Source organism: Triticum urartu, chromosome 2A (assembly GCF_056163025.1).
Source record: "Triticum urartu cultivar PI428250 chromosome 2A, HENAU_Tu73, whole genome shotgun sequence".
Lineage (NCBI taxonomy): Eukaryota > Viridiplantae > Streptophyta > Magnoliopsida > Poales > Poaceae > Triticum > Triticum urartu.
Window position 1 is genome coordinate 716975578 of NC_141874.1, and position 18156 is coordinate 716993733.

At 48.5% G+C, this 18156-nt stretch overlaps 1 protein-coding gene across 3 annotated transcripts in view; it reads left to right on the top strand.

Annotated features, from left to right (window-relative positions):
* Positions 1 to 17739, top strand: part of LOC125534272 (uncharacterized) — a 61830-nt gene extending 44091 nt beyond the window's left edge. Inside the window, exons 6-7 of one of the 3 annotated variants that reach the window (XM_087545098.1) lie at positions 15188 to 15313; positions 16030 to 17738. In XM_087545098.1, the coding sequence (XP_087401224.1) occupies positions 15188 to 15313; positions 16030 to 17001 (1098 nt within the window). In that variant the 3' untranslated portion in view covers positions 17002 to 17738. Of the gene's footprint in view, positions 1 to 15187; positions 15314 to 16029 lie in introns of all 3 variants that reach the window. The other 2 variants (XM_087545097.1, XM_087545099.1) reach the window with 2 other exon arrangements.
* Positions 17740 to 18156: the final 417 nt, after the last annotated feature.

Sequence of the window (18156 nt, forward strand, 5' to 3'; positions counted from 1 at the left end):
ATGACGCGTCGGTTGGTGGTGGTTACGCGGGCAGTGGTGGCCGGATTCGAGCGCGGCGAGCTCATCGGCGGTGAGGTGGTTCGGGCGTGAGACGAAGACGGCGACGCGGCGCGCTTCGGGGCTAATGGGAAGGCTAGGGGGAGCTGCGCGACGCGCTGAGCACAAAGGGCTCGGCCCCGTGACCATTTGGTCACCGGAAGGGCGCCGGTGACGCGCGCAGGCGGCGGCACAGCCGGGTGAGTAGCGAACGGCGGCAGCAGGGTGCAGACGGGCGAACTAAAGGGGGGGAGGTCCTACGCGTTGCGGGGAACACGTTGCGCACGGGCTCGTGACCACTTGGTCGCCGGAGCCACGCCGACGACGAGCTCGGGCGGATCCGCGTTCGGGCACGAGGTGGGGAAGGAGCTACGGTGGCGGAAATGCTCGGGAAAGAGAGGGGAGGAAGCGGGGGCTCACCGAGCGGCAAACACGGTGGCCCTTGGGGGTTTAGTAGCTGCTGGGGCGTCGCCGGAGTTGGTGAACAATGGCGACACGTCTCGTCGGAGCAGAGGAGGAAGACGGCGGCGTCGGGGCGTTGCAGTGGCTCCGGTCTCCAACGGGTTGCACCAGTCGAAGCAGCGGACGACGGCGGCCCTTGGAGACACCGTGGGGCGGCGAGGTGGGCTCGGTGGCCATGGCTAGGCCGGAGACATGGCGTCAGTGGCGCTCAGAAGCGGAGGGGAACGAGGGGGGAGAGGCGCGGTGGATCTGAGGGGGGAAGGCACAGGAACCGAGGCGAGAGTGGGGCGAGTGAGAGGGGAGCCCGAGGGGGCGCGGCGTCGGCGTCCTTATCCACCTCGACGCCGGCGAGCGGGTCCGGTGGCGACCGCGCCCTGTAGCGGCGCACGACCGAGGAACGGGAAGGGGGGTGCGGTGCGGGGAGCTGGGCCGGCTGGGCCGACCAGGCTGGTTGCGGGCCAGGGGGGCAGGAGCTGTGGCCGTGCGGGTGGGTTGGCCGGTTTGGGACCGGCCTGGCTAGAAGCTGGGCTGATTGGCCCAGTGGGGAGGGGGGTTCTCCTTTCGTTTTATTTTCACTTCTTCCTTTTATTTCTTTTCTTTTCTCTGTTTTATTTAGTTTAGGGCACTTAGGTATTTTGTAAAATTGTGTCCTCTAGACCATAATTACCAGTGCAATATTTGGCACCCACCGAACATTTTTGTTTCAACTTTTAAAAAATTTTGTTGTTTGCCATTTTTCTGAATTGATTTTTGGATCGGTTTGAACTAACGAAGGTTTAGCAACAGTAATCACCAATGACATGGCATCATTAGGAGATTTTTACTGTAGCCTAATTACCCGTGCGTTACAAGCCCGTTCTGGTGGATGGTGATGAGCCTCAGGCGACGTTTCCGCCGCCTGCCTCGCCGCCGTCGGAGGAGGACTCGGGGCCTGGGCGTGGGCGTTCGCCGGGCTCTGGCTCGGCAAGGCGGTCTAGGTTCGGAGGCGCTGACTGTGCGGGGGCGGGCGATGTTGGCTCCTCCGCGCCAGTGGCGGCACCGGCGGCGGCGCCGGCGGCGGTCAGGCAGACACAGTTTCAAACTAGGGTTGGAGAGGCGACACCCCTGCATGCGCTGACGCAGGTCCGGGCCACCCCTGACGTCGCTGCTTCGGACATGGCGGAGGATCCTATCGTGGAGCGACAGGTGGAAAGTGCGGTTGGTGAGGCAGTCGAGGAGGATATGCTCTGCCACGATGGGCTGGCATCCAGGACGGTGGAGGTGCGGTCGCCCCAAGCTCCTGCGCAACTTTTCAGACCTGGGGCCACGGCGGTGTCTCAGGATCCGCAACAGCTGCTGCTGGACCGGTCGCCCGCTTCGGTCTGCCTGGCCCGCTGGGCAGGATCCGAGGCAACGGCTTGCGATGACAGCGCTCGTCCATTGGTGTTGGGGAACATAGTAATTTCAAAAAAATTCCTACGCACACGCAAGATCATGGTGATGCACAGCAACGAGAGGGGAGAGTGTTGTCTATGTACCCTTGTAGACCGGAAGCGGAACCGTTATAACAACTCGGTTGATGTAGTCGTACGTCTTCACGGCCCGACCGATCAAGCACCGAAACTACGGCACCTCCGAGTTTTTGCACACGTTCAGCTCGATGACGATCCCTGGACTCTGATCCAGCAAAGTGTCGGGGATGAGTTCCGTCAGCACGACGGCATGGTGACGATCTTGATGTTCTACTGTCGCAGGGCTTCACCTAAGCACCGCTACAATATTATCGAGGATTATGGTGGAGGGGGGCTCCGCACACGGCTAAGAGATCAATGATCAATTGTTGTGTCTCCGGGGTGCCCCCCTACCCCCGTATATAAAGGAGTGGAGGAGGGGGCCGGCCAAGGAGGGTGGCGCTCCCAAGGGGGGGAGTCCAACTCCCACCGGGAGTAGGATTCCCCCTTTTCCTATTAGGAGTAGGAGAGGGAAGGAAGAGGAAGGAGGGAGGAAGGAAAGGGGGGCCGGCCCCCCTCCCAATTCAGATTGGGCTTGGGCGGGGCGGGCCCCTCCCTTGCTCCTTTCCCCTCCTTTCCACTAAGGCCCAATAAGGCCCATATACCTCCCGGGGGGTTCCGATAACCTCCCGGTGATCCGGTATTGTCCCAATCTCACCCGGAACCTTTCCGGTGTCCAAATATAGTCGTCCAATATATCGATCTTTATGTCTCGACCATTTCGAGACTCCTCGTCAAGTCCGTGATCACATCCGGGACTCCGAACAACCTTCAGTACATCAAAATATATAAACTCATAATGAAACTGTCATCGTAACGTTAAGTGTGCGGACCCTACGGGTTCGAGAACAATGTAGACATGACCGAGACACGTCTCCGGTCAATAACCAATAGCGAACCTGGATGCTCATATTGGCTCCTACATATTCTACGAAGATCTTTATCGGTCAGACCGCATAACAACATACATTGTTCCCTTTGTCATCAATATGTTACTTGCCCGAGATTCGATCGTCGGTATCTCAATACCTAGTTCAATCTCGTTACCGGCAAGTCTCTTTACTCGTTCCGTAATACATCATCTTGCAACTAACTTATTAGTTGCATTGCTTGCAAGGCTTAAGTGATGTGCATTATCGAGAGGGCCCAGAGATACCTCTCCGACAATCGGAGCGACAAATCCTAATCCCGAAATACGCCAACCCAACATGTACCTTTGGAGACACCTGTAGAGCACCTTTGTAATCACCCAGTTACGTTGTGACGTTTGGTAGCACACAAAGTGTTCCTCCGGTAAATGGGAGTTGCATAATCTCATAGTCATAGGAACATGTATAAGTCATGAAGAAAGCAATAGCAACATACTAAACGATCGGGTGCTAAGCTAATGGAATGGGTCATGTCAATCACATCATTCTCCTAATGATGTGATCCCGTTAATCAAATGACAACTCATGTCTATGGCTAGGAAACATAACCATCTTTTATTAACGAGCTAGTCAAGTAGAGGCATACTAGTGACACTCTGTTTGTCTATGTATTCACACATGTATTATGTTTCCGGTTAATACAATTCTAGCATGAATAATAAACATTTATCATGATATAAGGAAATAAATAATAACTTTATTATTGCCTCTAGGGCATATTTCCTTCAGTCTCCCACTTGCACTAGAGTCAATAATCTAGTTCACATCACCACGTGATTTAATACTAATAGTTCACATCGCCATGTGATTAACACCCATAGTTCACATCGACATGTGACCAACACCCAAAGGGTTTACTAGATTCAATAATCTAGTTCACATCGCTATGTGATTAATACCCAAAGAGTACTAAGGTGTAATCATGTTTTTCTTGTGAGAGAAGTTTAGTCAACGGGTCTGCCACATTCAGATCCGCAAGTATTTTGCAAATTTCTATGTCAACAATGCTCTGCACGGAGCTACTCTAGCTAATTGCTCCCTCTTTCAATATGTATCCAAATTGAGATTTAGAGTCATCTGGATCAGTGTCAAAATTTGCATCTACGTAACCCTTTACGACGAACCTTTTGTCACCTCCATAATCGAGAAACATATCCTTATCCCACTAAGGATAATTTTAACCAATGTCCAGTGATCTACTCCTAGATCACTATTGTACTCCCTTGCCAAACTCAGGGCAGGGTATACAATAGGTCTGGTACACAACATGGCATACTTTATAGAACCTATGGCTGAGGCATAGGGAATGACTTTCATTCTCTCTCTATCTTCTGCCGTGGTCGGGCTTTGAGTCTTACTCAATTTCACACCTTGTAACACAGGCAAGAACTCTTTCTTTGACTATTCCATTTTGAACTACTTCAAAAACTTGTCAAGGTATGTACTTATTGAAAACTTATCAAGCGTCTTGATCTATCTCTATAGATCTTGATGCTCAATATGTAAGTAGCTTCACCGAGGTTTTTCTTTGAAAAACTCCTTTCAAACACTCCTTTATGCTTTACAGAATAATTCTACATTATTTCTGATCAACAATATGTCATACACATATACTTATCAGAAATGCTATAGTGCTCCCACTCACTTTCTTGTAAATACAGGCTTCACCGCAAGTCTGTATAAAACTATATGCTTTGATTAACTTATCAAAGCGTATATTCCAACTCCGAGATGCTTGCACCAGTCCATAGATGGATCGCTGGAGCTTGCATATTTTGTTAGTACCTTTAGGATTGACAAAACCTTCTGGTTGCATCATATACAACTCTTCTTTAATAAATCCATTAAGGAATGCAGTTTTGTTTATCCATTTTCCAGATTTCATAAAATGCGGCAATTGCTAACATGATTCGGACAGACTTAAGCATAGATACGAGTGAGAAACTCTCATCGTAGTCAACACCTTGAACTTGTCGAAAACCTTTTTGCGACAATTCTAGCTTTGTAGATAGTAACACTACTATCAGCATCTGTCTTCCTCTTGAAGATCCATTTAATCTCAATGACTCGCCGATCATTGGGCAAGTCAATCAAAGTCCATACTTTGTTCTCATACATGGATCTCATCTCAGATTTCATGGCCTCAAACCATTTCGCGGAATCTGGGCTCATCATCGCTTCCTCATAGTTCGCAAGTTCATCATGGTCTAGTAACATGACTTCCAGAACAGGATTACCGTACCACTCTGGTGCAGATCTCACTCTGGTTTACCTACGAGGTTCGGTAGTAACTTGAGCTGAAGTTACATGATCATCACCATTAGCTTCCTCACTAATTGGTGTAGTAGTCACAGGAACAGATTTCTGTGATGAACTACTTTCCAATAAGGGAGCAGGTACAATTACCTCATCAAGTTCTACTTTCCTCCCACTCACTTCTTTCGAGAGAAACTCCTTCTCTAGAAAGGATCCATTCTCAGCAATGAATATCTTGCCTTCGGATCTGTGATAGAAGGTGTACCCAACATTTTCTTTTGGGTATCCTATGAAGATTTACTTCTCCAATTTGGGTTCGAGCTTATCAAGTTGGAACTTTTTCACATAAGCATCGCAGTCCCAAACTTTAAGAAACGACAGCTTAGGTTTCTCGCCAAACCATAGTTCATACGGCGTCGTCACAATGGATTTAGATGGTGCCCTATTTAACGTGAATGTAACTGTCTCTAATGCATAACCCCAAAACAATAGTGGTAATCGGTAAGAGACATCATAGATCGCACCATATCTAATAAAGCACGGTTACGACGTTCGGACACACCATTACACTGTGGTGTTCCAGGTGGCATGAGTAGTGAAACTATTTCACATTGTTTTAACTGAAGGCCAAACTCGTAACTCAAATATTTTACTTCTGCGATCATATCGTAGAAATTTTATTTTTGTTACGATGATTCTCCACTTCACTCTGAAATTCTTTGAACTTTTCAAATATTTCAGACTTGTGTTTCATCAAGTAGATATACTCATATCTACTCAAATCATCTGTGAAGATCAGAAAATAATGATACCTGCCGCGAGCCTCAATATTCATCGGACCACATACATTAGTATGTATGATTTCCAACAAATCTTTTGCTTGCTCCATTGTTCCGGAGAACGGAGTCTTAGTCATCTTGCCCATGAGGCATGGTTCGCAAGCATCAACTGATTCATAATCAAGTGATTCCAAAAGCCCATCAGCATGGATTTTCTTCATGCGCTTTACACCAATATGACCTAAGCGGCAGTGCCACAAATAAGTTGCACTATCATTATTAACTTTGCATCTTTTGGCTTCAATATTATGAAAATGTGTATTACCACGATCGAGATCCAACAAACCATTTTCATTGGGTGTATGACCATAGAAGGTTTTATTCATGTAAACAGAACAACAATTATTCTCTGACTTACATGAATAATCGTATTGCAATAAACATGATCCAATCATATTTATGCTTAACGCAAACACCAAATAACATTTATTTAGGTTCAACACTAATCCCGAAAGTATAGGGAGTGTGCGATGATGATCATATCAATCTTGGAACCACTTCCAACACACATCGTCACTTCACCCTTAACTAGTCTCTGTTTATTTTGCAACTCCCGTTTCGAGTTACTACTCTTAGCAACTGAACTAGTATCAAATACCGAGGGGTTGCTATAAACACTAGTAAAGTACACATCAATAACATGTATATCACATATACCTTTGTTCACCTTACCATCCTTCTTATCCGCCAAATACTTGGGGCAGTTCCGCTTCTAGTGACCAGTCCCTTTGCAGTAGAAGCACCCAGTCTCAGGCTTAGGTCCAGACTTGGGCTTCTTCACTTGAGTAGCAACTTGCTTGCCGTTCTTCTTGAAGTTCCCTTTCTTCCCTTTGCCCTTTTTGAAACTAGTGGTCTTTGTCAACCATCAACACTTGATGCTTTTCTTGATTTCTACCTTCGTCGATTTCAGCATCATGAAGAGCTTGGGAATTACTTTTGTCATCCCTTGCATATTATAGTTCATCACTAAGTTCTAGTAACTCGGTGATAGTGACTAGAGAACTTTGTCAATTACTCTCTTATCTGGAAGATTAACTCCCACTTGATTCAAGCAATTTTAGTACTCAGATAATCTGAGCACATGCTCACCGGTTGAGCTATTCTCCTCCATCTTGTAGGCAAAGTACTGTTAGAGGTGTCATACCTCTCGACACGAGCATGAGTATGAAATACCAATTTCAACTCTTGGAACATCTTATATGCTCCATGGCGTTCAAAACGTCTTTGAAGCCCCGATTCTAAGCCGTTAAGCATTGTGCACTAAACTATCAAGTAGTCATCATATTGAGCTAGCCAAACGTTCATAATGTTGCATCTGCTCCTGCAATAGGTCTGTCACCTAGCGGTTCATCAAGGACATAATTCTTTTGTGCAACAATGAGGATAATCCTCAGATCACGGATCCAATCCGCATCATTGCTACTAACATTTTTCAACTTAGTTTTCTCTAGGAACATATAAAAATTAAATGGGGAGCAACATCGCGAGCTATTGATCTACAACATAGATATGCTAATACTACCAGGACTAAGTTCATGATAAATTTAAGTTCAATTAATCATATTACTTAAGAACTCCCACTTAGAAAGACATCCCTCTAATCTTCTAAGTGATCACGTGATCCAAATCAACTAAACCATAACCGATCATCACATGAAATGGAGTAGTTTTCAATGGTGAACATCACTATGTTGATCATATCTACTATATGATTCACGCTCGACCTTTCGGTCTCAGTGTTCCGAGGCCATATCTGCATATGCTAGGCTCGTCAAGTTTAACCTGAGTATTCTGCGTGTGCAAAACTGGCTTGCACCCGTTGTAGATGCACGTAGAGCTTATCACACCCGATCATCACGTGGTGTCTGGGCACGACGAACTTTGGCAACGGTGCATACTCAGGGAGAACACTTTTATCTTGAAATTTAGTGAGAGATCATCTTATAATGCTACCGTCAATCAAAGCAATATAAGATGCATAAAAGATAAACATCACATGCAATCAATATAAGTGATATGATATGGCCATCATCATCTTGTGCTTGTGATCTCCATCTCCGAAGCATCGTCAGGATCACCATCGTCACCGGCGCGACACCTTGATCTCCATCGTAGCATCGTTGTCGTCTTGCCAATCTTATGCTTCTACAACTATCGCTACCGCTTAGTGATAAAGTAAAGCATTACAGGGCGATTGCATTGCATACAATAAAGCGACAACCATATGGCTCCTGCCAGTTGCCGATAACTTGGTTACAAAACATGATCATCTCATACAATAAAATTTAGCATCATGCCTTGACCATATCACATCACAACATGCCCTGCAAAAACAAGTTAGACGTCCTCTACTTTGTTTGTTGCAAGTTTTACGTGGCTGCTATGGGCTTAGCAAGAACCAATCTTACCTACGCATCAAAAACCACAACGATAGTTTGTCAAGTTGGTGCTGTTTTAACCTTCGCAAGGACCGGGCGTAGCCACACTCGATTCAACTAAAGTTGGAGAAACTGACACCCGCCAGCCACCTGTGTGCAAAGCACGTCGGTAGAACCAGTCTCGTGTAAGCGTACGCGTAATGTCGGTCCGGGCCGCTTCATCCAACAATACCGCCGAACCAAAGTATGACATGCTGGTAAGCAGTATGACTTATATCGCCCACAACTCACTTGTGTTCTACTCGTGCATATAACATCAACACATAAAACCTAGGCTCGGATGCCACTGTTGAGGAACGTAGTAATTTCAAAAAATTTCCTACGCACATGCAAGATCATGGTGATGCACAACTACGAGAGGGGAGAGTGTTGTCTACGTACCCTCGTAGACCGGAAGCGGAAGCGTTATAACAACGCGGTTGATGTAGTCATACGTCTTCACGGCCCGACCGATCAAGCACCGAAACTACGGCACCTCCGAGTTTTTGCACACGTTCAGCTTGATGGCGATCCCCGGACTCCGATCCAGCAAAGTATCGGGGATGAATTCCGTCAGCACGATGGCGTGGTGACGATCTTGATGTTCTACTGTCGCAGGGCTTCGCCTAAGCACCGCTACAATATTATCGAGGACTATGGTGGAGGGGGGCACCGCACACGGCTAAGAGATCAATGATCAATTGTTGTGTCTCTGGGGTGCCCCCCTGCCCCCGTATATAAAGGAGTGGAGGAGGGGGCCGGCCAAGGAGGGTGGCGCGCCCAAGGGGGGGGAGTCCAACTCCCACCGGGAGTAGGACTCCCCCTTCTCCTATTAGGAGTAGGAGAGGGAAGGAAGAGGAAGGAGGGAGGAAGGAAAGGGGGGCCGGCCCCCCTCCCAATTCGGATTGGGCTTGGGGGCGCGCCCCCTCCCTTGCTCCTTTCCCCTCCTTTCCACTAAGGCCCAATAAGGCCCATATACCTCCCGGGGGGTTCCGATAACCTCCCGGTGATCCGGTATTGTCCCAATCTCACCCGGAACCTTTCCGGTGTCCAAATATGGTCGTCTAATATATCAATCTTTATGTCTCGACCATTTCGAGACTCCTCGTCAAGTCCGTGATCACATCCAGGACTCCGAACAACCTTCGGTACATCAAAATATATAAACTCATAATGAAACTGTCATCGTAACGTTAAGCGTGCGGACCCTACGGGTTCGAGAACAATGTAGACATGACCGAGACACGTCTCCGGTTAATAACCAATAGCGGAACCTGGATGCTCATATTGGCTCCTACATATTCTACAAAGATCTTTATCGGTCAGACCGCATAACAACATACGTTGTTCCCTTTGTCATCGGTATGTTACTTGCCCGAGATTCGATCGTCGGTATCTCAATACCTAGTTCAATCTCATTACCGGCAAGTCTCTTTACTCGTTCCGTAATACATCATCTTGCAACTAACTTATTAGTTGCATTGCTTGCAAGACTTAAGTGATGTGCATTACCGAGAGGGCCCGGAGATACCTCTCCGACAATCGGAGCGACAAATCCTAATCTCGAAATACGCCAACCCAACATGTACCTTTGGAGACACGTGTAGAGCACCTTTATAATCACCCAGTTACGTTGTGACGTTTGGTAGCACACAAAGTGTTCCTCCGGTAAACGGGAGTTGCATAATCTCATAGTCATAGGAACATGTATAAGTCATGAAGAAAGCAATAGCAACATACTAAACGATCGGGTGCTAAGCTAATGGAATGGGTCATGTCAATCACATCATTATCCTAATGATGTGATCCCGTTAATCAAATGACAACTCATGTCTATGGCTAGGAAACATAACCATCTTTGATTAACGAGCTAGTCAAGTAGAGGCATACTAGTGACACTCTGTTTGTCTATGTATGCACACATGTATTATGTTTCCGGTTAATACAATTCTAGCATGAATAATAAACATTTATCATGATATAAGGAAATAAATAATAACTTTATTATTGCCTCTAGGGCATATTTCCTTCAATTGGGTGTTGGCGGAGATTGGGGGAGTGGGCCGCTCCTCATTGGCTCGGTGGAGATTCTGTCGGGGACCCCGGTTGTCTTGGCCAGGAGTGGTCGATCGCTTTCTGAAGGAGGCTTTTTGACCCCGCGGTCCCTTTCTTTGACCCCGTGGTCGGCTTTCTCGCCTTCCGAGGCGGGCGTGCCGCAGAGACAGGGGGTGGGATCGGATCAATCCTCTGGGGATTGGTTCTTGGTCAGTCTGTCGCCAGAACCGGATGAGGGCCCGCGTGTGCCGGCCAGCCCCACGCTGGGCCTACTCCCATGCAGTTCCCCACATGCGGTCCTGGGGCCGGAACAAGGTGGAGCCCAGCTGGTAGAGAGGGAGAGGATCCCTCTGGCTCATGCACCAGGTCCAGGCGGCGGCCCTGTTGAGGCCTGTGGGGGTTCGCCGAGCGGTGCTGTCTTGCATGCGCATGCGGATGGGCCCGGTCGTCTACCCCTCTCCCTGTGTCGCCCAGGGCAGCGGCGCATGCCTTTTGTGAGGAAATTCAGAGGCAGATTTCTCCCATCCTGGCCGCCCCTGAGGCCCCCAAGTCACACCGGCCGCGGAAGCGCAACGTCCAGGCAGGTTCCCCACGGCGAAGCGCCAGAATTGCTAAGAGCAAAAGGCCCTCAGTGGCCTCCAAGCAGCAACAAGTTCTCATTCGCAAATTCTGCCTAGCTAATGAAGGAGAGATGATCGGGGAGGAGGCGTTGAAGATGCACGTCGACTTGTTCAATAGGCCTTTGGCGGAGGCCCACATTGCTGCCATCTTGGCACTGTTTGGTTGGGAGCCTTCGGTGCTGCCAATGGTGGAGTTGCCGGCGCTAGAGGAGGCATCGGCTTGAGCTGTGGCAGCAAGTGGGGTGCGGTGCAGGCATTTCCCATGGCTACACACCTCATCAAGGTGCTGGTGTGGAACGTCCGCGGTCTTAATGACCCGGTTAGGAGTGGCGTGATTTACCAGGTGGTCACGGCGGCCAACCCTAGCATAGTGTGTTTTCAGGAGACGAAGATGGAAGTTGTATCTCAGGGCGTGGTGGCGCATTGTTTGGGCAATAAACTAGTGAATTTTTATTATCTCCCGGCCTCTAGTACTCGTGGTGGGATTCTTTTGGCCTGGGACCCACTCGTGGTCCAACTCTCCAATCCGCACTACACGGAGAACGCGGTCACTACGCTCGTCACGCCGGTCGGGACATCCTCGCATTGGTGGATCTCTGGGGTGTATGGCCCTACTCTGGATGCGCAAAAGGTTGAGTTCTTGCAAGAGCTGGCTGACATTCGCGAGCTCATTGCCGGGCCGTGGGCGGTTTTGGGAGACTTCAACCTCATTATGAACCCGGAGGACAAAAGCAACGATCACATTAACAGGCGCATGATGGCGCGGTTCCGGTCTAAGCTCAACTCCCTTGAGCTGAAGGAGGTGTACCTCAATGGTCGGAGGTATACGTGGTCGAATGAGCGTGGGCAGGCCACCCTTGAGAAGCTAGATCATATCTTCACCACCGTGGACTGGGAGGAGCTGCACCCGTCTTGTTTCCTCTCAGCTTTGGGTTCGGCTGTCTCGGATCACTGTCCTCTTCTGTTGGACCTGCATGCTGATTTTAAGGTGGGCAAGCGCTTTCGCTTTGAAGCCTTTTGGCCGAAGGCCGAGGGGTTTCGCAATGTGGTGCAAAAGGCGTGGAATTCAGTGCCCTCTGTGGGCAACCCCTATGTGGTTCTCGATCGCAAGCTCAGAGCAACTGCGAAAGCTTTGCAAAGCTGGAGTGATAGGTGGATTGGAAACGTTAAGCTACAGATTGTGTTGGCTCTTGAGGTTATCCTCCGGTTGGATGTGGCGATGGAGACGAGGTCACTCTCGGAAGGGGAAATTGCCCTTAGATGGACCATGAAGAGAAAGCTCCTCGGCTTGTGCTCTCTGGAGAGGTCCATCGCGCGCCACCGCTCCAGGTTGACGTGGCTTCGTGATGGAGATGCTAGTTTGACGTTTTTCAAACAGCACGCCAGCCACATGAGGCGTTGCAATACCATTATGAGTCTCAAGTGCAATGGCAATTTCTTATCGGGCCAGGAGGAAATTGCGGAGGTGGTAGATGGTTACTATGAGGAGATCCTTGGCCTGGCCCCGCAGCGTGCTCATGGGCTCAACCTCGACCTTCTGGGCCTCCCACGTTTAGAGCTCGTGCACCTTGAGCTGCCATTTCTTGAAGATGAGGTTGCGAAGATAATCAAATCTATGCCAAGGGACAAGGCGCCGGGGCCGGATGGTTTCACGGGACGGTTTTATGCCAGCTGTTGGGACATCATCAAAGGAGATTTTATGCGAGCTTTGGATAGCTTCCATAGAGGGGACATGCGTGGGCTGGCGGCCATCAATAGGGCATACGTCACGCTCATCCCAAAGAAGGATGGCGCAGAAGAGATCAAGGATTTTCACCCTGTCAGCTTGGTGCATGGCGCGGCAAAGATCTTTGATAAGATCCTATCGGTCCGGCTTACAGACGATCTGCCCAAGCTCGTGGGATGTCACCAAAGTGCTTTTGTCCGTGGGCGCTCGATTCACGATAACTTCATGATGGTTCAAGGGACCATAAGGAAACTGTACACTCTCAAGAATGCCTCTGTCATGGTCAAGCTCGACATTTCCAAAGCCTTTGACACGGTGCAGTGGCCCTTTGCTATGGAGGTGCTCTCCTCTCTGGGTTTTGGACGTAGGTGGATTGATTGGATCATTGGTTTGCTCTCTACCTCCTCCATGCGGGTGCTTGTGAATGGGGTGCCGGGCACGCAGATTTGCAATAGAAGAGGTTTCAGACAGGGTGGGCCTCTCTCTCCCATGCTATTCATCCTGATGATGGAGCCGCTGCAACGGCTATTCTCCCTTGCCGCTGAAAAAGGCTTACTCGCCCCCCTTGCGCGATCCGGACTGCACCAGAGAATGGCAATCTTTGCGGACGACGTCATTCTTTTCATCAAGCCGGTGGAGAACGAGATGCGGCTCTGTGTAGATCTGTTGGACGCCTTTGGACACGCGTCGGGCCTTCAAGTGAATCTGGCCAAGACCTCGGACGTGCCAATAAGATGCTCAGAGGATGATTCACAACTCATTGCAGCTTCTTTGGGATGCAAGATGGGGGCCTTCCCATGCAAGTACTTGGGTCTTCCGCTGAGCATCCGAAAGTTGTCGGCCTCACAGCTACTTGACTTGGTCCACCAAGTGGCACGCATGCTGCCCCACTGGAAGGGGGCGACGCTGCCCATAAGTAGCCGGCTTATGCTCATCAAGTCTATCCTTTGTGCCATCCCGATTTATGCGATGCTGGCACTCAACTTACCGCGGAAGACGATAAAGGCCATTTCCAAGATTTGTCGGGGCTTTCTTTGGTGCGGGAAAGCAGAGGCTAATGGTGGTCAATGCAAGGTTGCGTGGAATTCGGTTTGTGCGCCCAAGTGGGTGGGAGGGCTTGGCATTCCGGACCTCTCATGGCTCAACTATGCCCTCCAAGCACACTGGCCATGGCTTCAGTGCACAGACGACTCACGACCATGGGCGGAGTTTGACATTGAGGTTTCCTCTGAGGCCCGCCAGATCTTTCAGGCCGCGACGATCACGAGAGTTGGCAATGGCAACAATGCGTTGTTCTGGGAAGACAGGTGGATCCAGGGCATGAGGGTGCAGGATCTCACGCCAGGCCTATACAAGCGGGTGCGCAAGAAGGTCTGTGCTACTCGCACCGTCCCTGAAGCTATGAGCAATGGGGCATGGGCCCAGGATATTGGGCCAGACTTAGACCCTGCGCTGCTCGCTGAGGTGTTTGAGCTTTGGGGGAGAGTCACGGAGGTGGAGTTCTGGCCTGCCTTAGATGATTCAATTGCATGGGCCTGGGAGGCGAGCGGCACATACTCTGCCCGATCGGCATATGCGGCCAAGTTTTGGGGAATGGAAACTGCTTCGTTTGCGGAGATGGCATGGACCTCGAAAGCGCCGAGGCAGTGACGATTTTTTGCCTAGCTGGCGGGAAGAAATAGATGCTGGACCTCCGACCGTCTAGCTCGCCGTGGCCTGCCCCACCAGGCAGCTTGCCCCCTGTGCGACCAAGAGCCGGAAACTTTGAACCATGTGCTTGTACAATGCGTTTTCACTAGAGTTGTGTGGCATCGGGTGTTTGTCGCGCTTGGCACACCAGAGCTCACTCCGGAGGCTGGCGATACGATGGTGGAGTGGTGCAATGCCTGCGCCCAGAGAACCCCCTCCAGGAAGGAAGCGAAGGATATGCGGACCATGGCGTCGCTAGTTTTCTGGGAGCTCTGGAAGCATCGGAATGCGATCGTCTTTGAAAGGGTGACCCCTTCTGCCGCGGTGGTGATTGCTAGGATCGAGTGTGAGGCCAGGGCTTGGAGTGCGGCTGGTTTGCTAAAAGGCGACCTCTCCTCCTTCCTTGGGTCCCTAGCTAGGTGGGTAGCGGGTGAATAGTTGGTTAGCTTGTGGGTGGATGAGGAGTCGGCATGTATTGTAACGGCATGTAAGACTCTGGCGGATGGGGCTCTTTACCCCTTTTCCTCTTTATAATATATGATACACACGCTTGTGTGTATCCTAAAAAAAAAACTCCAAAGCGAATGCCTATAATGTGTGATTTTCTCATCCTTAATTATACATGGCATGAGTTTCTGGCTCACATTTTAATCAATTGTTTTGTTCAGTGGCAGAGAGAGGCGAAAAAGGCACGCCGAGGGCTTTGGTCGTTAGATAAACCACAGAAACCATGGATTTGGAGGAGAGATAATCCACGCATCGACAACAAGAAGGGGAATGCAGATGACATTCAGGTTAGCGAAAATTCCCGTTCTTTAATGATCCAAGAGCATGGTTTTGGCGTGAGGTTACCAAGAGCTTCACCCAGATGCGCGCTCTTTGGCTTTTTGGATAGATGCACATCCAACAGTTTAGGATTGTTCGTAGTTTCATAGTGATAAGAATGTTAACAAATAGGGTGCCTGAAATAACCAGGAAGAATAGAGACTATGTCTAAAACGCCACCCATGTGGCGAACATAAAGTCCCTGGTAGCAACTTCTAGTTTGTGAATAAGTGGCGGGTTTTTCAGTTAGTAACAAGCAGGGTATTGGATAGTGGCGGGTTTTTCAGCATGCTCTGTTGTTACAAGCAGGTAGTTAGATCAGCATGTTTTTCAACATTTAGGTGCTAGCCAATGACATGCTACTTCTTCCCTGCTGTGCAACTGCTCTTCTACTTTGGTTGTAGCTAGATTAGCAGTCTTCAAAGAGCCTGTTTTCGTTTCTCCTTGGGTCGCTTGTAATCTGACTTTATGTTTCTATCTACTCCCTCTGTTCCCTAATATAAGAACGTTTTTCAAACTATGTTAGCTTGGAAAACATTCTTATATTATGAGACGGAGGGAGTATTCACATAGAGTCCTCGTGCATGGTTCAAAAATAAATAAATTGTACGTTATTTCTATGTGTTCATAATGCACTTGTAGATAGTCCAACAGATTGTTTTACGGCTAATTAAATTTCTTGCAGGTAGAACCGCAGAACCAGGTCAATGAGAGCAGTATAGCTCTACCATTGCTGATAATGAAAGATATGGAGGATCTGGGTAGGAAATGGAAAGGGAGTTTGGAAAAATTTGTGTCTGAGAACATGAAACTACACGATCAGGTCCAGGAGTTAAAGAGAGATAAGAAGGAGGCTGAGGAACGTGCTAGGAAGGCAGAAAAGGAAATGGAAAGTGCTGTGGCTGACAACATGAAGCTGAATGCTCAGCTCCAGGAATCTGAAATTAATAAAAAGGAGGCCGAGGACCGAGTTTTACAGTTGGATTTCTTCTCAGGAAGTGTTGCAGCTGTAAACATGGATTTGCACAATAAGATTGAGGTTTTAGAAAATGAGAATAAAAAGGCCGAGGACCGAGCAAAGGAGGCAGAAAGTGAAATGGAGAGTGTTGTGGCTGAGAACAGGAAATTGAACGATCAGCTCCAGGTAGTAGAGGGCCAAGCAGTGAAGCTGAAATTTTTTTGTGAAAAGGTTGCAAGTGTAAACATAGTTTTGCACCATAAGCTGGAGGGTTCAGAGGAGAAGAATAAAATGTCCGAGGAGCAAGCCAAGGAGACAGAGAAGGAGATGAAAACTGTTCTGGATGACAATGTGAAACTAAGCGGTCAGATTCAAAAATTAAATAAGTTAAATAAAGAGATTACCGCCTTTGCTAATAATAGTAAAAGGAAATTGCAAAGTGTTCTAGCCGTAAACATGGATTTGGATAAGAAGGGGGAGGAGGGAGCTACTTTGCCAGATAAGGGATTGGAAACCGTTGGAGTCGAAAACGTGAAGGGGAAATTACAAGGCATAAGTCACAAGAAGAATGAACAAACTGTGGAGACCCCATCGGCAACTCCAACCAAAGACTCTGGCGTGAAAAAACCCACTGTGTGGCGGATAAAAACGACCGCAACGACATCTTCGGCGCCTCCACCAAAGGGTCATTATGAATAGACACAACTATGTGTTGAATTTAAGCTATTGCCTACATATACAAGTTCAACAACAGCATGTGTTGCTACAAATTAAAAAAAAAACTATATATTATATAATCTATAATCACGTGGCATTTTGTGTTTCACCCGAACATATTTCCTTTTGTTTTCTATAAATAATATAATGACATTTAATTCTATCGTATTGATCCACCCCTATTGGAGGGGGTCTCCACACTATTTCGCCTTGATCCGTCAGTATGTATGTTTACTCCTATCATTATATTATGCGGCTTCGTTCTTCAGGGTTGATAATGTGGCGGTGTCGACCTTTCTCGCCGTGTCGATTTGGTTCGCGTTCCTTTTCTGAAGTGCGGGTTCGTGGTCGTGCAATGGCGTCGGCAGACCTCTGGTGGAGCTAACTGTGACCTGCTTGTTTGTGGCCCTCCCATGGTGCTCCCGGTTGCCACACGTCCATTCGGATTCTTGGGGGAACCACTTCTCCTTCCGATGGTGCGGCATCCTTTTGATCCGGAAGGATGTCAATGTGCCCATGTTATTCATCATTCAGGAATGGACTTGGGCCGTCACCTTTCACATTGGAGCCCCCAACAAGTTTTGTGCTGCTTGTCTAGTGCTAGCTGCTTTAGCGGACGAAGACCCCGACGAATCAAGTTCATTTCCTTGGTTCATCTTGGTAGTTGCTTGTGTTGTATTCGGTCTGTGCACAAACTTATTTGCAGCATGCATCTGTCGTCTGAGGTTGTTTGATCATGGTTTCTTTTTTATTTCTTTCTGATGCTTGTAAGTGGTTGATCATTGTAATTCTGTCTGGGGTTTTGGTAATTGTAAGTCGGGCTAGGTTTGAGCCTTTTCTTAGGCTCGGACGATGTCTTTTTCTAAAAATAAGGACTCTGACAATACACATCTTAACGTGAAAAACAACCAACTAGTATTATGTAGTGCTGAGAGCATGACTGATGCCAAAAACATTTGGCATTTTCTAAGCTTATCAAAAATTGACAAGCAAAATCAAGCAGCGTTGCACGCTCGCTGTCCAAAGAAAAACAACATCGAACACTTAATTACAAATTTTCAATCGATCAATGCGGCGCGTTCACCAAACCATGTCGCTGGGCAGGACACACCCACTGAACCGTGTGTCCTGCCCAGC